Genomic DNA, 27,276 nt, shown 5'->3' with positions numbered 1-27,276 from the left:
TATCACATTTAACAAAAAGGATAAAAATCTGCAAAGATGGACTCTACACAGGCTCGCTTATTTTCTGAGGAAATTTGCAAGCTGACATGCCAAGACCAGGAACTGGAACGCACCGCACCGCCTGGCTTATTGTCCTCAAGTTCCACAGTCACTACACCTGGCTATGCGATGCAGACAGTCGCTACACCTGGCGATGCAATCCAAGTAGTAGCTATGCCTGACCATGCCAGTCCAGCCCATGCCCATTGAGCGTCCTGCTTTTTCCTATTCAGGACTTTCTGTAACCTGGCCTTACCCTGCTTCTACTACATTAATTCAAACCTGTCTAAGAAGTTCAATCCATCCTTTTAGATAGACTGCCTCATTCGGCCAGGTGGGGCTTTCAATCTTTTTTCAGGACATTCTGCTTGTGTTTCAGCTAACCAGCTTAACTCCTGTGACACGTCACCTGCTAATAAACCTGACCTCACAGATCCACTTTCCTCCACAGCAAATTTATCAAACCATGTGTTTATAGAACTGGCTTTGTACACAGAAGCACAGCCTTGCTGGAACAGAAAAGGATCTTCTCTAAACTGTTGCTATGAGGCTGGAAATGAACAATTTATTTTTTTAATTGGTATGCTGTAGCATTAACATGGCTCTTTATTGAACACGCCTGAAAACAATAATTTGGAGGGGTGTCATAATTTAGGCCATATAGTATCTGTGGTAATATTTTGTTAATTGTTGGGCCTTTACTCACAAAATGTTTGTGAAAAATCTGGGATAGTTTCCATTTTTATCACAAGGACAACTTTTTTTTTGCTTCTATTAATGCGCTAAAAGGTAACTTGTGAAATCTATCAACTGACTGACACTTGGTTGGCAAGCAGATATTCTGCCCTCAAAACTTTGACTTGAAGAATGAATTTGAGGCAATTACAGCCTGGTAACTAAAGATTTGCAGTGGCAGCCTAAATGTGGACTTTATACTGGTTTCCTTCCATGTGTAATGGGGATATTAAAGCATTAATTATAGTGAATGACAGCTGAAACTACAGTTCTTGAATATTACGGTATACGGTATGCGTCAATGGAAAGTAGGGGGGCTTTATTTGTTTTGCGTTTTTGCTTTGTAATTTATTGGTGGATTAAATTAAGTCAGGGGATTTGCTCATGCAGTTGCTTCTATACTTCTGCTGTATTAAGACTTACAATGGCCACCTGTTCATCTTTTACAGATATGACCCAAAGACAAACCAGTGGAGCAGTGATGTGGCTCCAACCAGCACTTGCAGGACAAGTGTTGGTGTTGCGGTTCTAGGGGGATATCTTTATGCTGTGGGTGGTCAAGATGGTGTCTCTTGCCTCAACATCGTTGAAAGGTATTTGGGCTCTGCAGCTTGTTTGTATAATATGCATTCTTGATATAATTCAGGCATATCCATGTTCTTCAAAGTGCTGTTTTTATTTTCATATTTTTTTAGTGTATATTATATCTTATAGTGATGTAATTTGCAGTTCAGGACTTCTTAAAGTGATCCCCATTTGGTCCACGATGTGTTACAAACAATGCTGACAAAGTGCCAGAACTTTGTGGTTTATTAATTTACTGTATACTAATATAACTTAAAGTGCAATCTCCTCAAAATCACAAAGATAATTCATAAAGTACATAATAAATAAAGTGCAAGCACAATTAAAATAATTATTAGAGAAAAGTCCCATTGATTCAGTGCAAAAAAACTATATGATGAAGATGAGCAAAACATTTTATAGTTCTCCAAAATGTGCAAAAAACGAAACGGGGGGGGGGGGGGGGGGGGGGGGGAGTGTCCAAGTGCAAAGAAATTAAAATGAAAACATCAGAAAAATAGTGGACCCCTTTAGTAATCCATAATCGGTGTGCTCTAGCCTCTGACCTCAAAGACCACAATAAGTCTAGTCACGCATCCAGATACTCTTTTTAATGGCAATCTCCTATCATCTTTGTTCCATTTTGGAGGTCACACAGTGTAACAGGGAGGCTCCAGTACTTTCACAATTCTGGTATTAGGAAGATTCAAAATTTTGACCCAACTTTTTTGTTTTTGTTTATGTCTCAGTGAGAGAAAGCATTGCAGCTAGAAGCAGTCGGGCAATTAGAATGTTCTGGAGGAAGTCGGCAATTGCAGCCACTAGATTTCTTTCTGTACTTTTTTTTTTCTTTATTCAAGTGGGACCAGGGATGTACCTGAATATTAGACATGGTCTAAATCAGGGGTGCCCAACCTTTTGAAGAGCAAGTGCCACTTAAGCGGCTTGTTAACCGGTCGCCGGCTACGCTCTGCATATGCAGAACGGACACAGCCCACTGGACGCTGAGCCCTCCGATCCGCCCCTTCTGTTTTTTTTTTTTTTTTTAAGCGGATTGGATTAAAGGTAGAGGGGTGTAAACGGACACAAGTCTGTTTACGTTTGATGCTCCATAGAGGTGAATAGAGGGTCTGATTTGGGTCGGACCAATCATGTGAAAGGGGCCTAAGGCTGCTTTCACACTGATGCGCTGTGGTTTACCGACTCTGTAGAAGCAGAGCAGTGCACTTGTGTCTTTCCTGCGGGTTAGCTGTACTTTGCCATAGACTTTTATTATATCCTGCAGGTGTGGTGCACTTTCTGAAGGCGCACCAAACCATAGGTAATAGAGGTCTATGGCTCAACCAGCCATCTCAGAGCAGGAGGTCGTGGGCCGAATCGGAGGGCTCTGCAGGCCACATGTAGCCCCCGGGCCACTGGTTGGGCACCCCTGGCCTATATTATAGGTCCTTAGCTACTATCATCCAAAGCCAAAACCTCAGTGGTTGGTAGAGGCTCTGTCAATGGGCAGATAAATTGCACAAAAGTCAAGGCCTTGTGTACAGCCTGGCTCTGGGATCCACATTTTTCTTGAAATTCCAGGAATGAGAATCTGGACTGCCACATTTCTATTGTGATGCATGGAAATTTTTACATCTTGGAAAAAAAAAGCACATAAAATTACAGGCAAGTCAAAGCAGATACTAAGTAAATTGCTTCATTGTTTTAAGCATGTGCTGGCCCTTCAGTTAACACAGTTTTTAGAGGAGGTACAGCAGAAGGTAATAATTACTGTAGACTCGTCGTTGCTTGGGTATATTCACCCTTTAGCTAAGAAAGCAAATAACTCTAAGGGCCAGGTCACACCACATGCAGTCCAGTGCATTTTTTGCATCAAAAACGCAAGTAGGTTGTATGGTTTTCAATGGCATAGTTGCAAAAAAAAAAATCACGCTAAACCTAAATTGTGACAATATACTTAATTGATAAATGTGAACATAAACACATAGGATAAATTGGCATAAAGCCTCTAAGTGATTAATAATGAAAATCAACTTAAATAGATATTAATTTACTCATAGTCTGTGCGCAGGCGCCGTATAGCGCCGTGAAGAGCCGAGACCTGTTCCGGCTGTCTTCGGGGAGCGTGACGTGCCAGAGCCGGCTGTCAATCACCTTCCCTCTCCATAGGAACGCCCATTCCCTGTGGGGAGTCGGAATCTTGTCTCTACGATTACACTGTGAGTACGGGGATAAAAAAATAAAGACAGGCATACTGTAGCTCGCGCTACTATGCCTCATTTTATGCTAAAATGTTATTATGGAAGGTGAACCACCGCTTTAATATAAAATTAAAATAATGTATAATATCAATGGTGAAAGTCCATGAGTGTTCATAAAGTTCATATATGAATGATCTATCTGTGGCATCAACAAGTGATAATAATCGTCCCGTGCACAAAACTTGAACAAGTGACGTCCACACTCTTCAATCGTGAAAATAAATTGTGATGTCCACCACCATGTTGCAAAATGGTCTGCTTACCAGAGCCCTGTGGCTCCCTATTACGGAGGGCCCAGAGGAGCCTTTAGTTAATCACCGCTAGAATGTGGCAACCCCGAGGACCAATCGCACCGTTAAGCAGCATACTCCATAATGGTAGAGACCAAATGGCGATGATGTGGCATATAAGAAACAAATGGCCTTGATAGTGTAAAACCTTAGCGGTTTTATTGGAGTAAAAAATAAGTTGCACTTACAATTTTAAAATGACAAATAAGCCTTAAGCCTGCTGCGCCGGACGCAAAGAGGCAGACCCGTCCATCTGGATGGTGACGTCAGCGCACCGCTCATTCTGCCCTACTAGTTTCGTGATAGATCACGGCGTCCATTGCTTGCAGTTACAGTGCATTCCAGTTCCATAAAAAAAGTAGAACATGCTGCATTTTCCTGCACTGAGCTGTACTGGAATGCTATAAAATGTACCAGAACACACCTAAATGCACCACAAATGCACTGTAACACACATGTTCCTATTTAAGGTTAAGAAAAGAAGGGGGGGAAAGGCACTGGACTGCATCAAAAACATGTCAAAGGCATGTAGAAAAGCATCTGGAATGCGTTTCTGCCAGTTCACACCATAGAAATGCAGTTCGGATGCATTCCTGCATGCATGTTTTTGATGCAGTCCAGTGCACCCCCCCAATATTTAAGGTTAAGTAAAAAAACAAGAACGTGTGTAGCAGTGCGTTTTATAGCGTTCCAGTAATGTCCAGTGAAGGAAAAAATGCAGCATGTTCTATTTTTTTTTTTCTTTTTTCCTGGACCTGCAAGCACTGGTGTGAACTATGGAATTGAAAAACCATATAACCGACTTTACCTCTTGGGATGTTTTCAAAAACGCACACATATCTCTTCACCTAGGCTTATAGCAACACCCGACATGTTCTTCTATTCAAAGCTTCCAACACCAATTTGATGAGCACTTTGAGTCCTGTGAGAGAGAAGCCCTGTAGAAATGTTATTGCTATTAATACTTTCTTACCAAAAGCAGGCTGCTCTATATTTCTAATGCAGATGTTTAACACAAGATTGTTTTAAGCTTGAACATATTTTGTTATCTTTTATGCTAGGTACGACCCAAAGGAAAACAAATGGACACGTGTAGCCTCTATGAGTACAAGGAGACTAGGAGTGGCTGTTGCAGTTCTAGGTGGTTTTCTATATGCTGTTGGGGGATCAGATGGTACGTCTCCTCTCAATACAGGTTAGTAAATCTTAAAATTTATATCCAATTTCCTTTTGAATCTATTGTGAGATTATTACCCCATACCTTTTTAATATTTCTGTCCATGCAAAGTCTGTATTGTTCCCTGTATTGATATATTAACTTTGCCTCCGTACTTTACTCAGAAGGCCACCAGTCCTAGAAGTGAATTGCTGGCTTGTCAGAAGCCTAATACACAATACCTGCACTCCGATTCCCAAATAACCAATCCCCCGATAAACTAGGGCTATTGGTTAATGTCCCTTGCAGGGGTTTAAGGGGAGTGGAGGAGTGAGAAGAAAAGGGGAAAAAAATAGCTTTACTACCCGTTTTCAAATGATTCGATGTGCCGACTTGTGTACATTCTGATATTCATATACTGTGAAACTTTTTTTATACTACTTACCTGGTGCAGGTCTGTGTAAAATACTGGTCTGTATATTGTCTCCTGTTTTCTTAAACATTCCTTTGTACACAGTGTATGTGATATTATGCAAAACCAAATAAAACTCTTTTTCTGATTTAAAAAAAAAATAACCAATCCCCTAAAACAAGGGGTATTAAATTCTAATTTAGAGGTTCGAATGTTTTGTACCCGTGGCGCATTTTTGACATGTGCCAAACCTCATGTTGCTGCAGCCCCATGCGGCTTGGTGCGGCGCAATTTGGAAAAAATGGTCAAGGACTATTTCTCCATGTTTGTTGCGAGTAGTGCAGCCCATTAAAATGGGCTGACCTACCCACAACGTGTGTACCTAATGCACATGCACAGATCTGAACCCATTCTTACATCAGCGTTCTCGGTTCCCACTGCACATAACAGTCCCCTCCCCCTTCACATCAAGATCACCTCTTGATGGGTGTCCTCAGGCCCCCCTTTACATCCCACCTTTCACAGTAATGTTCTCACGCTTTCTTGACACCAACCTCCCTGACAGTACTGTCCCCTGTCCCTATTTAAATCATCCCCCCCGCATTACTGTCCTCAGTCTCCCCCCACACACACATATATTACTGTCCTCGGCCACCTCGCATTACTGTCCTCGGGGGCCCCCCCCCAACTTTTTGTAAATATTTTTTGTAAATATTTTATTATGTATTTTCATGTGCCAACATTGAAGAAATTGCACTTTGCCACAAAGTTAGGGAGTGTACAGCTTGTATAACAGTGTAAATGTGCTGTCCCCTCAAAATAACTCAACACACAGCCATTAATGTCTAAACTGCTTGCAACAAAATTGAGTACACCCCTAAGTGAAAATGTCTAAATTGGGCCCAAAGAGTCATTTTTTTTTGTGTGGCCACCATTATTTTCCAGCACTGTCTTAACCCTCTTGGGCATGGAGTTCACCAGAGCTTCACAGGTTTCCACTGGAGTCCTTTTCTGCTCCTCCATGACGATATTACGGAGCTGGTGGATGTTAGAGACCTTGTGCTCCAACACCTTCCGTTTTCAGGCTGCCTCACAGATGCTCAATAGGGTTTAAGTCTGGAGACATGCTTGACCAGTCCATCACCTTTACCCTCAGTTTCATTAGCAGGGCAGAGGTCGTTTTGGAGGTGTGTTTGGGGTCGTTATATTGAAATGCGGCCCAGTCTCCGAAGAGAGGGGATCTAGCTCTGCTTCAGAGTATGTCACAGGTTTTCATGGTTCCCTCAATGAACTGTAGCTCCCCAGTGCCGGCAGCACTCATGCAGCCCCAGATCATGACACTTCCGCCATGCTTGACTGTAGGCAAGACACACTTGTCTTTGTACTCCTCACCTGGTTGCCACCACACACGCTTGACACCATCTGAACCAAATACGTTTAACTTGGTCTCATCAGGCCACAGGACATGGTTCCAGTAATACATGTCCTTAGTATGATTGTCTTCAGCAACCTGTTTGCAGGTTTGATGCAGTGTGTGGTGTATGGTATGAGCACTGACAGGCTGAACCCCCCCCCCCCCCTTCAACCTCTGCAGCAATGTTGGCAGCACTTGTATGGCTATTTCCCAAAGACGACCTCTGCATATGACGCTAAGCACGTGCACTCAACTTCTTTGGTCGACCATGGCGAGGCCTGTTCTGAGTGGAACCTGTCCTGTTAAACCACTGTATGATCTTGGCCACTGTGCTGCAGCTCAGTTTCAGAGTCTTGGCAATCTTCGTATAGCCTAGGCCATCTTTATGTAGAGCAACATTTATTTTTTTTATTTTTTTCAGATCCTCAGTTTTTTGTCAGGAGGTGCCATGTTGAAGTTCCAGTGACCAGTATGTGAGAGTGATAACGCCAAATTTAGCACACCTACTCCCCATTCACACTTGAGACCTTAACAAGTCATGTGACATCGGGGAAGGAAAATGGCTAATTGGACCCAATTTGGACATTTTCACTTAGGGGTGTACTCACTTTTGTTGCCAGCGGTTTAGACATTAATGGTTGTGTGTTCAGTTATTTTGAGGGGAGAGCAAACTTACACTGTTATACAAGCTGTACACACTACTTTACATTGTAGCAAAGTGTAACTTCAGTGTTGTCACATGAAAAGATATCATAAAATATTTACAAAAATGTTAGGGGTGTACTCACTTTTGTGAGATACTGTATATATAATTTATATTACAGTTCTCAGGCTCAAAGTTCAATCTCCTCAGGCCCTCCATATCACAGTCCTCAGCACCCCCTCCCCACTTTAATATCCTCCGAGCCCCACATAATAAATTTTGCACGTCCCCCCTATACACAAGCTCTAAGCAGGCAATTAGCTTGTCCACCACATGCCGTTTATTCCTTCTTCCCTAAATCCTTCACCTCTTTGCACCACATAAACTGTATAAATACAGAGTGCTCATCATATTTGTATGATCTCTCATCTCTAAGATGGTCATCACACCTGATGTACATAGGGTTAAAGCACCTCTAATTTGTCAGCTTGCCCTTCAGTTGAGTCCTTATTTATCCAGACCTCTGGTCAGCATAAAAAATACAAGCAAACAATCCCCATAGTGCAGTACATAAAAACTTCTAAATATTAAAACTGCAATAACATTTAGACAGAAAACAATCAGATCCAGTACAGTATGCCATGGCACTTCTAGGTTCCCAACAGCATATGGTGTCACGGATATGATGTCAGACGCTTATCTAGCTGGGAAAACATGGATAGAACATCAAATTAGACCTAAATGTGCTGCCAACATCCCTAGAGTAAATCGAAAGAGGCAAAACCCCCAATTGGGACTTTAAGGGCAACAACAGAATATAATAGTACATTTTTATTCGCACTTTATACAAAATTACAACATTAAAAACATGTATGGTAGCACATGAGTTCCCAAGAAGAGGTCCAGAAAGCCCGACGTGTTTCGGGACACTGTCCGTCCCTTCATCAGGGGCTAGTATCCAGACAGGATCAAACTGTATAAAACAAATAAAATAATTTTAACAAAACCTAGTTTTCAACATTAATTGTCTGTACAAAATGGGCTGTACAAGCATGGCAATCACATAGGCACAAGAGTCATACCCAATCATATCATTATAGAATTTGTGGTTGGACCCTAGGGACAGCACATATGTACCTCCTGCGTCTAAAGGACAACATGTAATCTTGCTTCAATCTTCACTGTGCCATATATTCATGCTGATAAATAATTTTGTTCTGCAGATCAGGTAAAAAAAGATGAGATTGATCCATCCTATTGTTTTTATTTTTTTCAGTGGAGCGATACAATCCTCAGGAAAACCGCTGGCACACAATAGCACCAATGGGCACACGCCGAAAGCACCTGGGCTGTGCTGTGTACCAGGATATGATCTATGCAGTAGGTGGAAGAGATGACACTACAGAGCTAAGCAGTGCTGAACGGTACAATCCCAGGACCAATCAGTGGTCACCAGTGGTTGCCATGACTTCCCGACGAAGTGGGGTAAGACATTGCTTAAACATTTTTTATCTTGATCATATAGCTCAGGACTTGTCCTAGATCATGGGTTATATGTTACTACCTTGAAGTGATTGAACACTGGCAAAAGATTTGCTGGAAACACATCTAAGTGCACTCTCATAGGACCCCACCTACTGTGGGTCTCCAGTTTTGTGTCCTTGGATGACGGAACTCTCCTCTGGAAAAATTTCTACTCTGTTTTGACTGACACTTCTGTTAAGATCCAAGTGCCTGTTGCCTACGGGCTCACCAGCAGTTTCTGGATCGGTTGTCCTTGATGTACATCTTAGGAAGTGTGCCTGGACCCTGCTATAGCGGGGCTGGCTTTTAATAATTGTTTCAGCACTGGATCCTGCATTCGGCACCCACCTTTGCATGTGGTGCAAAAAGTGTAATTGGTTGCAGAGTTAATATACAGGGTCAGGGCTATGGTCCATTCCTATGGCACCCAGACCCTGAGGGCCTCTTCAGAGGTATGCCCTCCATGATGGGTGAAGTTTGGTCCTCTCTGGTAACCTTCTGTGTGTGTGTGTATATATGTCTAAAAAGGATTGCCGCGCTATCAAAATTATATAAACACTGTTTAACCACTTAAGGACCGGACCAATATGCTGCTAAATGACCCAAGGGGTTTTTACAATTCGGCACTGCGTCACTTTAACTGACAATTGCGCGGTCATGCGACGTGGCTTCCAAACAAAATTGGCGTCCTTTCTTTTGGTGGTATTTGATCACCTCTGCGGTTTTTATTTTTTGCGCTATAAACAAAAATAGAGCGACAATTTTGAAAAAAAATTTTTTTTACTTTTTGCTATAATAAATATCCCCCCAAAAACATATATACATTTTTTTTTTCCCTCAGTTTAGGCCGATACGAATTTTACCTATTTATGGTAAAGAAAATCGCAATAAGCGTTTATCGATTGGTTTGCGCAAAATTTATAGCGTTTACAAAATAGGGGATAGTTTTTATTATTATTTTTTTTTTTTTACTACTAATGGCGGCGATCAGCGATTTTTTTTCCGTGACTGCGACATTATGGCGGACACTTCGGACAATTTTGACACATTTTTGGGACCATTGTCATTTTCACAGCAAAAAATGCATTTAAATTGCATTGTTTATTGTGAAAATTACAGTTGCAGTTTGGGAGTTAACCACAGGGGGCACTGTAGGAGTTAAGGTTCACCTAGTGTGTGTTTACAACTGTAGGGGGGTGTGGCTGTAGGTCTGACGTCATCGATCGAGTCTCCCTATAAAAGGGATCACTTGGGGGCGTGGCCAGCACGGCATGTGAACAGACGCTGGTTCACAGAGCTCCGCACTGATCCTGTAATCATCCGGTTTCCGGCACCTCAAACACCCGGATTTTTTCACCCTGGACGGTAGGGGAACCTCCCCCCAGCACCCTGCATTGCTCGGCTCACTCCCGGAGGGCATGATGACCCGGGGACAGAGGCAAGACGGTTCGAGGCCGGAAATCCAAGATGGCGCCGCCACGCCATCAGCCCAGAGAGCGCGCGGAGGGGACAAGGGGAAAGAAACTGTGAGTAAAGCCCCAAAAAAGAACAAGGAGGGCTCCGGTGACCCCCCCAAAGATATGAGGTACTATGCCCAGAAATTAACAGGGAAACCCCCGGAAACGAGCGCGCAGCCCATGGATGATTGTGCCCCACACAGTGACACTGAGATGGAGGAGGAAGAGAATGTACAGGGAGCAGGGGCCATATTGGATCATACTGAGAGCAGCGCAGGGCTGCAGTGGGATACTGAGGAGCCTGAAGTGGAGGGGGGAGACCAGCCCACTCTTGCTGCTATACTAAAGGCAGTGAATAAATGTACAGCCTCTGTAAATGGATTGCGGCTCAGATTTGGAAGTTTGGAGGAAGAGGTAGGCCTGATCAGACATGACATACAGAAAATGAGGGAGAGGACCACGGCTGTGGAGGGAAGGATCAGTGACCTGGAAGACAGAATGCCCCCATTGATTAGGGAAACCCAGAACACCTCGAGACTGGCCAGAGCGGTTGATATGCGCGCAGAGGATTTTGAGAACCGTCTCAGACGCAATAACGTTCGCATAGTCGGACTGCCAGAAAAGGTGGAGGGCCGTGACCCCACGCAGTTTGTGGAGCAATGGATGGCCGAGGTGTTCGGCAAAGACTCTTTTACTCACTTGTATGCGGTTGAGAGAGCCCACAGAGTGCCAACTAGGCCTCTCCCGCCGGGCAACCCCCCCCGCCCGATCCTGGCCCGCCTGCTGAATTACAGGGACAGAGAAATTATACTGCGGCTGGCTAGGGAAAAGAAGAATGTCCAGTTTAACGGTACCCGGGTCTCATTCTACCCGGACTTCTCTGCGGCGGTACAGAAAAGCCGTGCCCGGTTCACAGAAATAAAGAAACGCCTGCAGAAGGTGCAGGCCCCTTATGCCATGTTATACCCTGCGAGACTCAGAGTCATTTTGAATGGTCAGGCTCACTTTTTTGAACACCCTGCTGACGCCTCGGACTGGCTGGATGCTAACGAAGGGGCACTACGACAAGTCAGGAGGCCCCCTGCGGAAGAGGACTGATACTTGCTCACATTAGCACACGATTTACCAAAGTTGCCCCTTGGAGGAGGGCTATGCCGGAAACACACAACATCCTTTACTCTGTTGCTCTGAAATGCGAGTTCGGAAACACTGTTATTGTTGCACCCAGTACTGAGGAGTGCAGTGGCGGCGGCCACTGGTGCTGCTTACCTGGAAGGTCACAGGGACCTGTTGTCCCACGGTTTTAGGGGCTGCCCGTTGGCACCCCACAGTTTGAGTTTGCAAAGGTCCTGGGAGCAGGGGGGCACACACCCTTTCCAGGCGGTTGGCCTGCAGCGGAAGAAATTAGCGAAGTGCTCGGATGCACGGATGTCTATCTTTGCTCTCTACGTTGCTTCAAATTACTCCAGAGCTTTTTTTGTCTTATTTTTACCTGTCTTCTCTTTTTTTTCTCATGGGAGGTCAAGCCTTTCCCTCTGCACCTGGCATGTCAACCTGTTTCAATTGCCAGCCCGGAGGGGCAACCCAGCTTTTTCTGATAGGGGGGCGGTGGGAGGCGGTAATGTTGGAATTTTTACCCAGTCCGGTGACATGCAACGACCCCCCTGATGGCGAAGGTAACGGTATTGTCATGGAATGTTAGGGGACTGCAAGACCCGTTGAAAAGAACTATGGTCTCGTCCCTGATGAGAAAACAGCTACCTGCTATTTGTGCCCTTCAGGAGACTCATCTGACCCCTGACTCTGTGTCCTGCATGGGATACCGGTGGGTGGGGAGGGCGTATCACTCCACTCACACCTCGTACTCTAGGGGGGTGAGTGTGCTGATACACAGCTCATTGGACTATGAGGAATTACAGGCTGAGGTTGACACTGATGGTCGCTATGTCTTTATTATGTGCAAGCTGTTTGATTTCAAGTGTATTCTTGCTTTTGTGTATGTACCCCCCCCTTATAACAACCAGGTACTGAGGGCTCTGGTTCAGTTCCAGGTGGGATTCCCGGAGGTGCCACTGTATGCCTTCGGGGATTTCAACTGTTACATGGACCCTCTGGTGGATAAACATCCACCGGGCGGGGATGGGAGGGGGACCCGCCGGACGGCTCTTAGGAAATTAGCGGAGGAGGTGGGGTGGGGAGACCCCTGGAGAGCTAGGCACCCAGCGGATAAACAATTTTCGTGCTTTTCTAAAACTTATTCATCCCTGTCTAGGATTGATCTATGCCTGTGCTCACATAATGCAGAGAAATATATTTCAGAAATGAGGTATGGTTTGAGAAGTGTATCTGATCACTCCCCGTTGATAGTGTCCCTGGAGGTGCGTCCCCCTTCGACGGTGGCCAAGGCCCCGTGGAAGTTGAATGCCTTCTGGCTGAGCCTTTTCCCTTCACACGAGCACATTGAGGCCCGTATTGAGGAATACTGGCGCTTACATGCAGACACTAATGATGTGGCGGTCACTTGGGAGGCCTTCAAGGCTGTCCTGAGGGGCTTGTTTATCACTGAGATCCAGGCCGTTAAGGGGCGGACAAATGCACTTAGGGAAGGGGTAGAACGAATGGCGGAAAACCTTGAGGCCAAATTTATTGCAGACCCTTCGGACTCAAACAGGGAGGCGTGGTTGTCGGCGCAGGATGCCCTGTACCGGGTCACGACCTCGGGAGCAGAGAGGAAACGCTTTTTCCAAAAGGCGGCTTACTATGAGGAGGGTGAACACACAGGCCGTATGCTGGCCACCATTGCCCATGCCCAGCAGATGTCTCCCTCCATTGGAGCGCTACGCGCCTCGGGTGGGGGGGGTGACGAACTCCCCGGACCAGGTCCTGGGGGAGCTGGTCGGGTTTTACTCCTCCCTCTATGAGTCCAGGGGTACATACTCCTTGGACTCGTTGGGGGACTATCTGGAACCTGTCCTGTTACCGCAACTGTCGACCTCTGATAAGGAGATGCTGGAGGCACCTCTGACTTTGGGTGAGCTGCAGATGGCGACTAGCCTTTTCCCTAATTCCAAGGCCCCTGGGGATGATGGCCTCCCTGCGGAGGTATACAAACAATACGGGGAACTGATGCTCCCACATCTCTTGAAGGTATTTAATGCCGCAAGGGAGGTGGGCACTCTCCCCAAGTCGATGACCAGGGCAAACATTGTCTTGATCCTCAAACCTGACAAAGACCCACTTGACCCGGGATCCTACAGACCGATTTCCCTATTACAGAACGATGTAAAGATTCTCGCCAAGGTCCTGGCGGTCAGGCTGAATGGTGCCATTTCTAATATTATTCATTCTGACCAGTCGGGGTTTATGCCGCAGAAATCGACGGCGATAAACTTGAGGAGACTCTTTCTCAATATGCAATCTCAGGCGGACAACATGGGAGACAGGGCCCTACTATCTCTTGACGCACACAAAGCGTTTGATAGTGTTGAATGGGAGTATCTTTGGGCGGTGATGCGAAAATTTGGGTTTGGAGAGGGCTTCATTTCCTGGGTCCGACTCCTATACTCTTCCCCGGTGGCGGCGATAAGGGAGGGTGGTAGGGTGTCGCGCACTTTTGACTTGCACAGGGGCACGAGGCAGGGGTGCCCATTGTCGCCTCTCCTCTTTGCCCTGGCCATTGAACCTCTTGCGGTCATGATTCGGGCAGATCCTTTGATTCAGGGATTCCATTTTGGAGACCTGCACGAGAAAATTATGATGTATGCCGACGATACCATGCTGCTTCTAGGGGACACGGCCGGGTCATTGACGCAGGCCATGACGGTGGTCCGACGGTTCGGCGTTTACTCGGGCCTGACTATTAACTGGACCAAGTCCTCCTTGCTACTGCTTGATCGACGATCTATCCCGCCTGTGAATAATATACAAGATATCCCGGTATCTGAATCTTTTCGGTACCTGGGTATCCAAGTCACGCCATGCCCACTAGATTCCATTAAACTCAACCTTACCCCGCTGATTAATCGCTGCAGGGACCGGGTCAAGGTGTGGAGCAAACTTAAACTGTCACTGGTGGGGAGGGTGAATCTAATAAAAATGATCCTTATGCCACAACTGCTATACATATTACATAACTCCCCGATGGTCATCCCTCTGAAAAAATTTCGAATTATTAATTCCCTCTTCCGCTCATTAATCTGGTTAGCAAAACCTCCCAGGGTCAAATTGGAACAACTGCAATGTCCAAAGGAGGCCGGCGGATTGGCATTGCCCAACCCCTGGCTCTACTATTTAGCCTCCCAGGCGCAGCATATTGCGAGAGGGTCTGCCCCCCAAGGGGACCTCCAGTTGAACCTGAAGGACTCTTCGGTTCGCCTGCTCAGGTTCACGACCGGGGCGGAGGTGGCGGAGGGATTGGAAGCATTGCAGTATGCTAAATCCAACAGGCGGTTCCCCACATATGTCCTCATGCAAAAGGTCTGGAACAAGATCAGGATGATGCAAGGCGTGACAGGGTTCACAAAATACAGCCCCATATGGGATAATCTACACTACCGAGAGATAGCTAAGATACCGTACGGATCGAGATGGAAAGGGCATGGGATATCCGCAATGTCACACATTGTAAGGGCGGGCAAGCTGAGACCTTTTGCAGAACTCAGGGAGGACTTTCAACTCCCTACGTCCATGCAATTTTATTACCTACAACTTAAACATGCATTCGATGCACAGCAGGAGGATGACATATGGACGTTGAATGTAGCCCCGGTATTTAACTACTTATTAGATGTGTCCACATATAAGGGTTTTATATCCAACTGCTACGCTATGTTGCTAAACCTCTTCCTACCGGGTGCCCCGCATAAGGCGGTGGCGCAGTGGGAACGGGATGTGGGTGCGTTTGAGGATGAGCAGTGGGAAGAGGCCTTGCAGGCGATCCCCGCCTGCTCCCTGAACGTGGCACATAGACTATCACAACTTTACATCCTTCTACGGGTACACTATACGCCGGCCCGGCTGGCGCGGATGGGACTGGAGGTGGACCCCGGTTGCACTAGATGCTACAGGGACCATGGTGACCTCATTCACCTTTTGTGGCGATGCCCGAAGCTCCACTTGTACTGGTCGGGGGTGGTGGACTCGATTAATAAGGCCTTTCAGGCCCAAGTCCCTTTGGATCCCAAGGTCTGTCTTCTTGGGATCACGGAGGGTATCCTGGCGGAGGCTATCCCTAGACAGGCTATAGGCAGGGCTCTGTTCCAGGCCCGCCTGATGATACTAAGACACTGGAAGGACACTGAACCCCCAACAGTGCAGGAATGGATTACACAAATGGGAGTCACTCTTAGATTAGAGAAGGTGGTATATCAGAAACGAGGGTCGAGCGGTAAATATGAAAAGTTATGGGCAAGGTGGCTGGATGTTCCTGGGTTGGCCCCAATAGACTTGGTGTATGACAGACTGTTCTAAGGCGGATGCCGGCTGAATAGGGGACGCCGTTACGGGCCTCGGAAGGGATAGGGAGGGAATTGTCTCCTGGAATCCTTACAAGGTGTTGGGGATTTGACTGTAATACACTGCTTGGTTTTTATGTGTACTCTCCCATGTAATGTTCAATGTTTTAAAAAGCTCTGGAGAATGTAAACTGAATTTATTTTATACATGCTCAATAAAAGACCTTTGTTTGAGATAAAAATAAAAGGGATCACTCGATCGATGCAGCCGCCACAGTGAAGCACGGGGAAGCCGTGTTTACATACGGCTCTCCCCGTTCTTCAGCTCCGGGGAGCGATCGCGATGGGGCAGCTATATACGAATAGCCACGCCGTCGTCCCGGATCACTCCCCGAGGATTTCCGACCGCCGCATGTAGCCATTCTGCCGACGTATATGTACATGTGGCGGTTCCGGAAGTGGTTAAAACAGCAGTGGATAAATGAAGTGACAATAGTGCAATATACTTCTTTAGTGAATAGAATACTCGCATGCAAAATCATATATATTGTAAATGATCTAAACACTGCAGTATAAAATTGACAATAGTGCTATATAATACTGAACTGTAGAAATACAAAAATCAAATAATTCAAACTGACATGATTGAGATCAAATGCACACTGACAGGATTAAATCATAAATTCATTATAGTAAATCCTGAAGTGACAAATTGTGAAAATAAAGTGCAGAAAATTGTGATACACTGGCCCTAGGTCTCATGGGTCAGTGTAACATAAAGTCTTTATCAAACATAAAAGAAATCCTTTGTTGAGGTGATCCACATGTTTTGAAGTGTCCAGACTCTGGTGCTCCCCCCTTTGGTAAAAGCCGCTCACCTCTGAGCATGTGACCTCACATTTAAGTTCAAGTCAAACCACACATATGAACCACCTCTGGGTTCTGTGATTCCTGTGGGATCCTGGACTGCCCAATAGTTATGTTTCCTCGTACACATATAGTAAGAAAGAAGGCTAGATGGTGTGATATTATTTATATTTTTTTAACCACAATTTGAACAAAGCCCCAATGCGGGGTACTCGCCATGGACCTGGTGCTTCAGTGCACTAGTCTATCGGAAGCAAAAACGCTAAATTCGTACGGAGGTCGTAGGTCCCTCTTCTCTGAGACAGACATCTGTCTCCTACACCTTCCTGTCCCTTCTGCACACGCAGTTTTACTGTGCTTTGCATGATGATTGGCTGAATCCACACAAGGAATTCCTTCCTCTTACACTTTTTGCAGAATTTTAAAAAAAAAATGGTCGGCCCCGATAGTGGACCCTTTCAGTTCTGTTCTCAGTAACCATCTTACTGTACCTATTGGTGGTGATAAATCCTTTTAACCACTGCTCTGTGCAAAACCATTGTGTAGAGCAGGTAAATATAGACATTTTTTTTTTTAGATGTCACAATGTAGAGAATAAGATTTCCTATCATCTGTGCCCAGTCTTGCCACACAGTAATCCAGCTCTGAGCAATCCTCTTTTATTGTTCAGTGAAAATTAACAGACTTCCAGATAAAAACCTGTCTAAATAAAAAGTCCTTTCCGTCCCCTTGCTTCGAGTGACAGGGTTTTTACATATCTTGTGCACTAGCTTGGACACATGCACATTCCTGGATGTTTATCATAATATGGGGGGTGATCCACAGTTCACTGAGAGGTAATGTATGTCACTCAAAGCAAGGGGACGGAAAAAAAGTTTTTTGGGGTTTACATCCACTTTAAAAAATAAAATATAGTTTTTCCTTTTTACAACCACAATTGAATGGATGTGGTCAGAGCAGTTGTTTTCCTAGCTGGAGATATTTCCTCTAGGGAAAATCTAAATCCCTTTTTGTCCTCTGTGAAAATTCCAAGAAGGGCCATTCAGCTGCCTCTTCCACCATAGGTAGGTGACCCATGCAGCTAATTTACAGGGCTTATACGCTCAAGGAAAGGGGTTTCTTCCTTCCCTATTGGCTCACTCAAGCTGCCATCTGGTCTTCAGTTCATACCTTCTCAGTTTTACTTGGTAGATCTCCAGGCTTCTGCTGATGCAAGTTTTGGCCCCAAGGTGCTCCGTGCAGTCATCGGAATGTTTACTGCTTTTTACTATATTTTTGCCCACCCCTCAGTTTTTGTGGTCTATGACGAAGTCATGTGTCCTATCGTCCTTGTTCAAAAATCTTTGAGGGAAGTAACAGTGTTTACATGGTAAAGAGACAAAAGTGCGTCATCCCCTAAGAACGGGTTGCAAGAGTATGTAACAATACAGTTCAGTGAGTGGGACGCAGCCTAGACTAACAGAACATAAATAAGGAATGGGGGGTAGTGCATACACAAAGTGACACAAGTGTTCAATGATGAGGCTTAAAGCGGAGTTCCACCTGTGTGTTCGTTTATTAAAAGTCAGCAGCTACAAAAAGCATAGCTGCCGACTGTTAATAAATCGACACCTGCTCCACGGTCCAACAATGCGGCCGCCCGGAGGTTTGCTCCTCTCCCCGGTGCCATCGTCCTAACTGTGAGCACCCGGCTATGACAGCTTACGACTTCACAGCTGGTCTCGCACTGCTCATGTTCGAGTCGCACTGCACTCTCCTATTAGCTAGCCGATATTCTGGGACCTGAGTTGTGTCCCAGAATATCGTTTGCAGGGGGGGGGGTCACCTAGGGCGGGAGGAGCAGTCACCTAGGCAGCCGAAGATGGGAAGGAGGAAGTGGAACAGGGAGTTCCACTAAAGATGTTATTCCCCCCCCCCCCCACCCTCCAAAAAAATTGACATGCCAAATGTGGTGTCAGGGGACGAGGAGTGCTTAAAGCGGAAGTTCCACTTTTGGGTGGAACGCTGCTTTGAGGATAATATATATTGTGCCGGAAGATGCCTAATGGTAGGGCACCCCAGGTGGTGCTATTCTGGGACAGAGAAGAAAATTAGAGTTTAAAGGACCTTGGAAGAGTGGGGGGGGGGGGGGTAGTAACTATCGGTCTCCTGTCCTGTCCTGTCCTGTAGGATTTAAGATAATGAGAAATTTGGCTTGCCTGCAATTTCCATATCTTGGAGCACAGAGCATGAAACGGGTCCCTCCCCTCTCTTCTCTCTTCCCTTATTACTTGCTGAAAAACTGGAGTCCCACAGAGTGTCTTGTACTGTAGTCCAAGATATGGACTTTTACATGCAAGTCAAAATTCTTTTTTTTTTTTTTTTCTGTTATGATTTGACCTTGTGTAGTAGCTGCATCCATGCTACTTTGTTCTTCTGGCTGTTTTATTTATTGCCACTTGACATCCATTATAAACTGCTCAGTCAAAAAGATCACATCCCAGCCATTCCCAGCTTTTCTTTTTGCTATAGACCCCTTTTGTAGTGGAGGAGCGAGAAAATATCTAGTAAGGGGTTTATATTGCACCTTAATAAACTGGCTGTATGTATAAGGCCTCATGCACACTGGACATTTTTGCACCTGCATCTAGGGGCGTCTGGCATGTTTTTTTTTTTTTCCTATCTCTAAACTCCCCTGCAGCGTTTAATGGCAGGGGCTTTTAGAGGCAGAATAACAAAAACCTCACTGCCAGAGAATCCAGGAGCAGCAGAAATTCCCCTGAAAAAAGTGACGTTTGTAAACACGTCTAAAATGCGTGTTCATGCTAGGCACATTTAGCGCTTCAGTGTTAAATCATTTTAATAGCTGGGATAAATTATTATTCTGGCCAATGAAATTACTGATCACCCAAGCTTTTGACATCTGTAAACAAGACTCAACGCGTACACACTTTTACAAGCGTTGGGTATTTTTTCTGCCAAAATCAAAGCGTGTTCCTTAGTGTGGAGTACACTGACCTTCTGGGGTCTGTCTAATTATTTGGGCAACAATACTCCTTTTTTTTTTTTTTTTTTTTAGGTAGCATGTTCAGTCCATGTTATGGCCACCAGTTCTATAAATTTAATAAGTTTAAAAATTATTAACATAGTTGCAAGCTACCGATGCCTTAGAGAAAAATTGTAGTGTTTTGCTTATTAAAGAATACTTTTCATATGGCATGTAACACTGCTCATGCTTATTTCACTTTTATCCATGCCATAGGTCGGTCTAGCTGTGGTCAATGGGCAGTTGATGGCTGTAGGTGGATTTGATGGAACAACGTACTTGAAAACTATAGAAGTGTTTGATCCAGATGCTAATACTTGGAGGTGAGAATGTTTGTCTACTATATACAGATTGTCTCTGTAGTGCCTCTTGCTAAATTCATATAAATGCTTTCAAGTTAACTTTTTTTTTTTTTTTTAACATACTATTGATCCTTGGGGCTTGTTCACACTAAATTTCTAACGCTTAACGAACGCCCCCATAGCGTTAGTATGGGCATTAGACTCGCGTAAATGAGCTTTAGAGTGAGCATTAGACAGGCATTTTACAAATGTTAATGCAGCATTAAAAATGCTCCCCAAACACCCCATGTGTAGTTCTGAAGCTTTTTACAAGCATTTAAACTGTTCCACAAACTCCTATTTCTTTAACGGTAATAAGCTAATCTTAACGCCCCACAACTGCTCCGCAACTGCCTGCCAAAGCATTTGCAAAGCGTTGCCATAGACTTGAATGGGAGGCGTTGAAAGGCTTCAAATGCCTCCTGATTCGACATGAGGTTTTCATTTTGAAGCTACGCTAACGTTTCATGTTTTTGATACAATAGACAACACATAGTGTGAACAGCACCATCTTGTGCATAGGCGTTTGAGGGGCATTTTTAACGCTTTTAACGCCAGTGTGAACTCTGCCTTAAGTTACTTGGAGTTCTTCTTGGTTAATCAATAGTGATCTTTTTGTCATACTGACTTTGCAGTGTTGGACACTCTATTACTATTAATTTGGAAATGCAAACATTTTAAAAACATGCTATCAGTTTGACTTGTTTGATGCTGAACAGGTACCTGGCCATAGAGATGAACAGAATACACATCTCCATCTCTGTGACTGGGTGCCCACATATGCACGTAGTGTACAGGTCACCATTTCTGTAAGTGCTACTTGAGCATGGGGTGGCAGTGTGAAGAGGAATGAGCTGAGATCTGAAGGTACGTTTAGCTTTTTGCTGAGGAAAGGTCATTTGGGAGGATTTACTTTTAAAGCAAAATTATCCCTGAAATGCTTAAAGTGTGCAGTGCTGCGCGTACGTGAGTACGTACGTACGTGCGTGCGTGCGTGCGTGCGTGCGTACGTACGTACGTAATAAAAAATAATTATATATATATATATATATTAATCTATAACATATAAAAATAGTGGAGTGGTTGTCATCAGAAGAGGCATTTTACATACTCATGACAGAATTTGTAAACTGTTTTGCACCAATGCCACTAGACCGCTCACTTGCAATACACCAAACAGAACAAACAAAAATTACCCCGGAGTGGTGTTTAATTTGAATCGCATTAAAAAGGTCATAAATTCTGCCAGGGTTATATGAACATTAAGTACAACTGTTCTCCGCTTTTAGGTTTTAAGCATGGGGTCTATGTGGATAACAATCTGAATAGTGCGGCATTGCTTTTTTTTTTATCTCTGGTAGTAAGCATAGCATGAGCTTTTTTTATTGTAATGTAAATGTTAAAAACTGTAGGTAATGACCAGCAATAAAATTTGTGAAATGTTATTAAAATTCACTTTTTATTCTGGATCAAAAAAATCTTTTAGACCCCTTTCATAATGAGGGTGTATTGCAGGTGCTATAGCGTTAAAAATAGCGCCTGCAATTCAAGCTGCACCATTGTCTCCAGTGGGCTTGCACACTGGAGCGTTGCGCTAGCAGGACGGTAAAAAAGTCCTGCGAGCCGCATCTTTGGAGCGGTGAAGGAGCAATATGTTTACCGCTGCAGCCCATTGAAATCAATGGGACAGTGCGGCTATACCGTATACCGTTGCTGCAGCAGTGCATTGCGGGCGGTTTTAACCCTTTCTCGGCCGCTAGCAGGAGGTAAAACCGCCCCGCTAGCGGCCGGAATGCACCGCAAATCCGCCCATAGCGTTGACTGTAAAAGTAGAGGCTGCTCAGTGTGAAAGGGGTCTTAGCCTAGTTCATGGGTGTAATTAACTACACGTTGCAAAGTACAGGTTAACTGAAATGCCACCAGGCTAAAACCCTTCTTAGAAAGGTACAGCAGAGGGCGCACTATGCACGATAACATGAAATTCTAGCTAGTACTATATATTCTACGATCCAAATGATGCTTATAGAGAGCAGAGTTGTATTTATTATGTTCTGTTATAATAAGGCATCTGTGTAGTTGGCAACTTTTTTTTTTTTTTTTTTTTTTTACTGTAGGGTAAGGCTTTTCTTCCCAGGCAGTATCATCTAGGGGTAGCAACCACATTCTCCCTTCATGCATCAGCTTGACTGCCTATTTGTAGCTTTCCACTGGGAAAAACTATATTTTCCATTGTCCAACACAATTGCAATGAGGCCAGCTTGCAGCTTGGCCCAACCAGAGCTGGACAAGATCAAGGCTTAAAGCTTTAAAGTTTTTATTTTTATTTTTTCACTTAACCCAGCAGAACATAAAAAAAAAATTGATCACCGTACTAACACAAGCGAGGTTGGTGCAGCAATCTCCTTCCACTGTGCCATTTTATCCCAGCCATTCGCTGCCACTGCTGATCGGTTGCCGGCTTTACAGAATGCCTGTTCAATAGAAGTTATTTGTGAGACCGGCTTCTATAGAACAGACCGCTGTACACACGGGCCAAAGGTTGGCAGATTTTTGGCCTGTTTGTACAACAAAGTATGGCACTAATAATCATTGTCTTGTGATATAGATGAAATCTGTATATGTTGGCACAAGAGAATGTAACAAATATTATGTACACCATTGCATTGATTTGTGTCCATTTAGTGGTCAGAACACATACATTGACTTAACTGAAATATGCCCTATATTACTAGAAACTAGTGCTCATCTCTCCTCTTGTGTGCAGGTTATATGGCGGCATGAACTACCGACGGTTGGGAGGAGGTGTTGGCGTTATCAAGATGACACACTGTGAATCGCACATCTGGTAGCCCATCCAGCCTAACATTCGTTATGTGAAAGCCTCAGTTCATGGACACTGCCAGGGACTTCCTCAGTGGGGGGAAAAAAAATGAACTCTGACAAGATACTATATCAGTGAGCCACGAAGAAAAGTCTTTTATTCTGTCTCCCTGATAATCACGTTTTCCCTTTATTTATATCCCAGAAAGATTGCAGGCTTTTGGAGTCTTGGAAGATTCTAATGCCATTTTGTAAGAAAAAAAGCTGATTTGGGTTGGGTTTTATCAGAATTCCATAGGACCCGAGTGCTCTGAAATTCTGCAGGTTTTAGCAAGTGGACAAAAGGTAGTGTTTGCTTTGACTGGTTCCTTAAGCAGTATGTTATGGAATGTGATTGTGGTGGCACTGAGAGTAGTAACGTTCTGAAAATTTGTTTATGCCTGGACCTGAAGAAGGTGAAAATGATCCAAGAACATGGTTTTGTTTTGGGAATGTCTGGAAAGCATCATGCTTTGTCATATGCTAAGGTATTGCAGGTTATTATGAGGTGGTCTACAGCTTGGCTAAGAATCAAAAGTCCCTACAAGAGATTCCTAGCACATGACTGTGCCAACACATCCATATTCTATGTTTACAGCTGGCCAAGTTCACGGCAGTGTGAAAAAAATAAAAAAACACCTCAGCTTTCCCCAAACATTGTAAAATGCTGCAGTACAGTATACAGCCACTTGCACTAGTGTCTCATCCAACTTCCTTGTGCCTCTAAAACCTGCACAGACTGCTACCCTTGATAATGGTCTTGTGTTGCCTTTAACAGATGTAGCAAAATTGTATAGTTTGTGTAGAGAAAACAGATGTGAAGAACAAAAAGTAAACTGTCGGCTGATCAAAGTCAGTATTACCATTCATGGGCCATTAATGTAATTTGTCATTCAACCTGGAATTTTTTTTTTTTTTTTGTACAGCAAGTTCTATGGTGCCAAGTTTGAACAATGACTTACTGATTGACAGAAAAATAGTATCTCTCTGAAGTGTGCAGCATTCCAGTATCGCACCAAGAAATCCATGAGTGACACTTTTCATGATCACTCAGTCCAACTCATTTCTAAAGAGGACCTGATCTTTGGAAGCCGAGTCTGAAAAAGGGCAAAAAATCCTCACCAGTATAGGTTCCTTGCAGCTGATCTTTTTCCCATTACTGACTTGCTGTACCTTTTTTATTCTGCACTGTGTCTCTGTGTAGCGGTAGAGGCTGGGCTTTGCATCCTCTTGTAAGATTTCTCCAGCAGGATGGCTAGTGATTCGATGACTGGTTAGGAAGCAGCAGGAGGTTCAGAAATCATTGATCCACATCCTGAATGAAGCAGGATGATCCTTGCATTCTTCTGGAGGTGGGGAACAATGAACAGCACAGTACTGACATCACCAAATCTAATGATGCATGCAGTCGCAGGCACAGTGCCTTAAATGATCTCGCACTGCACATATACAGTTGTTGGGTGTAATTAGTGCTCTGCTGTATTTCAGGAGGAGCTTAAGACGAAAGTTCGGTTTTTCAGGGTACTGCTTAGATATGGTTAATAGTTCTAGATCTCCAGATTTCCATGGTCTAACAAACATTCAAAAGCATACTAGGTATGTGCACTCGACTACCTAAAGTAGGTCTACACAATTCAACATGTGTTCCAGCCAGCAGATCGGAACAATCCAACTAATACTTGGCTTCCTAATATATATATATAATATGTGTTCTGCAAATACTAAAAATATAAGTAAGTCTCTACAGTCTAAAATATACTCATCCACTGTTGGATGTAAAGATTACTGAAAGCAGAAAAGCAATGGGAGAAATGGAATGTAATAATAATGGACTTTGGCAGTGTAGTTATCGCTAATTCAGTCGTGAAAAAAATAAAATTAACTGGGGGGTTGGCCATCTTATCACCACTCTCAATACTAAACCAACCATAGAGAAGATTACTAGTGATAAATGCCACAGTGACATTTCTGTCGCAAAGGGAACCAATTCTGTTCACTTCCACTATTTCACAAAGCAATAATTTTTAAACCTAGGTATTTCTCAGAGGTGGCCGTGTCAAACACTCATCACTCCAAAATGTTATAATGCATCGGCTTAGTGTAAAACGTTTACTGCTGCATTTCAGAGGCTGGCCAGTCAAAACAGGAAAAGGTGATATATTGCCACCTTTTTATACCTCCAAAATCTTGTTCACTTTTATTACAGCCTGTCATTGGCACCCTCATTGCTACTTATGGTGTATATCTGTAGAAGCAGTTGCGTCCCCCTCTCACCTACTGATACATGAATAAGCTATTTGCTGCTAATATGCCCTTACGAATGGCTCAAGCAAAACTTTGTCACATCTTTTGACCATAACCCCCTGTTAAAGGTGCACTGGATCCGAAGGAGTCATTTTCTCCAGCACCCTGTCTCACATTTTTTTTCAAAGGCGAGTGCCATTACTATACTGATTTCCAAAAATAAATGTTGAACCGAAAACCCATAGCAACCAGCCAGATTTTATTAAAGTAGTATTATTAAACTCAAAAGTAAAACAAAGTATATTGCGTCTCACCAGTAATTCAGATGTGGTGGCTGCATTCACCAGGTGAGAATGGAAGAATGAAAGGTTCACACTGCTGCAAATTCTATTGCGAATTTGAGCCGTTGCGATTTCTCAAATTCGCAAGTCATTTAAATTACATAGTTTAACATTAGTGCCGTTCACATCAATGCGTTGCGAATATAAGCTGCAGGGAAAAAAGGTCCTGTGCGCTTTGATCCGTGTGCGATGCAAATTCAGCTCTATAGACCGGCATTCCTTGAAATCGCGGCCGCGAATCGTGGCAAAAACGCAGCCGTAAAGTCGCGATTTTTATCACGATTTTGAATTCGAACCACTGTGAACCTAGCCTAAAAGAAAATGAATGCAGCCATCACATCTAAGAAATGGTAAGCTGCAATATAATGTTTGGTTTATTACCACTTTAAAATTACAGAATATCTTATTGCTTTGGGTGTTTGCCCCTATTTACTAATTTTCATAAATCGGCCTCACCATGAGTCTGATTTGAAACTCCTAAACCATTTAAAGTGGATAATTAAATGTTAACATAAAGCTTTGTTAACAGTCTTGCCATGATGGATAAATTGAGAATTTCAGGACTGAAATGCCTGCACCAGGTTCCTTATTACTGGTCTCATGTCTAAAGGCCTAGGTTTTTGTCACATCATCCCTGTTAAAGCGGTTGTAAACCGCATATATAATTTTTTTTTTTTTTTTTTAAACCTGCAAGGCAAAAGGCATAATCAGCTAGTATGCACAGCATAATAGCTGATTATGAAATACTTACCTCGGAACGAGGTGAAGAGAACTTACCTGGTCCACGCCGAGTGAGATGTCATCTTGCTCTGGCGTGTCTTCCGGGTATCGCCGCTCCAGCGCTGTGATTGGCTGGAGCGGCGATGACGTCACTCCCGCGCGCGTGCAGGAGATTTAAAATCGGCAAGGTCCGGCGGCTGCCGGCCCTTTCGCCGTGGATTCCCTCCTGCGCATGCGCCGCTGCAATCAGCGGCGCTTTGCGAGGGGAATATCTCCTAAACCGTACAGGTTTAGGAGATATTCTTTATACCTACAGGTAAGCCTTATTATAGGCTTACCTGTAGGTTAAAGTGAAAAATAAGGGTTTACAACCACTTTAAATAGGAGGATCAACAAGTCTGTACCCTGGTCCGTCATTTCAGCATAGTTCACATGTGCAAGTGGCTCATCCTTAATAGCCTGCTATCATACAATATCTTTATGTTAACATTTGAGTTTTCAGAAAAAGTCCCTAATGATGGTAGAATAATTATTGAGAATAGTTGGTAGGATTTGGCATTTTAAGAATTTTTTGTCCGTACAGCATAGACTGCCATGTGACAACTTTTATCATTCATAACCACTGCTAATCATATGCTGCAGTAGTTGGGGATCATTTGTATACACTACATATGCTATCATAGCTGTTCAGATGAAGGAAACCCAAGGATTACTGTAGGAAACGATAGCGCTGCTAAGTAATAGAGCTTGTCTCAACGTCTGAGACAAATTCATCAGTTCTAAACCTCAGACAGTCAAACCCACCACACACCCACACACCACCTCCAATAACTATTATTTAGAAAGAATTCCTTCCAGTTTGCTAACCCAAACTTGCGTGCATAATCTTTAAGGAATATGATTACTTTAAATTATTTGCAATTTTGATGAC

At 44.0% G+C, this 27,276-nt stretch overlaps 1 protein-coding gene across 4 annotated transcripts in view; it reads left to right on the top strand.

The window, feature by feature from the left end:
- The window catches only part of KLHL20 (kelch like family member 20), a 97,331-nt gene extending 73,371 nt beyond the window's left edge, over positions 1-23,960 (top strand). For all 4 annotated transcript variants that reach the window (XM_040360107.1, XM_040360106.1, XM_040360105.1 and 1 more), the window contains 5 exons: positions 1,224-1,367; positions 4,951-5,084; positions 8,791-8,999; positions 20,057-20,163; positions 22,946-23,960. In XM_040360107.1, the coding sequence (XP_040216041.1) occupies positions 1,224-1,367; positions 4,951-5,084; positions 8,791-8,999; positions 20,057-20,163; positions 22,946-23,030 (679 nt within the window). In that variant the 3' untranslated portion in view covers positions 23,031-23,960. The remainder of the gene's footprint in view (positions 1-1,223; positions 1,368-4,950; positions 5,085-8,790; positions 9,000-20,056; positions 20,164-22,945) is intronic.
- The last annotated feature ends 3,316 nt before the right edge of the window (positions 23,961-27,276 follow it).

Source organism: Rana temporaria, chromosome 7 (assembly GCF_905171775.1).
Source record: "Rana temporaria chromosome 7, aRanTem1.1, whole genome shotgun sequence".
In the NCBI taxonomy this organism is placed as follows: Eukaryota; Metazoa; Chordata; class Amphibia; order Anura; family Ranidae; genus Rana; species Rana temporaria.
Note: the sequence above shows the minus strand (reverse complement) of the source record. Positions and strands in the feature narration are given on the sequence as shown.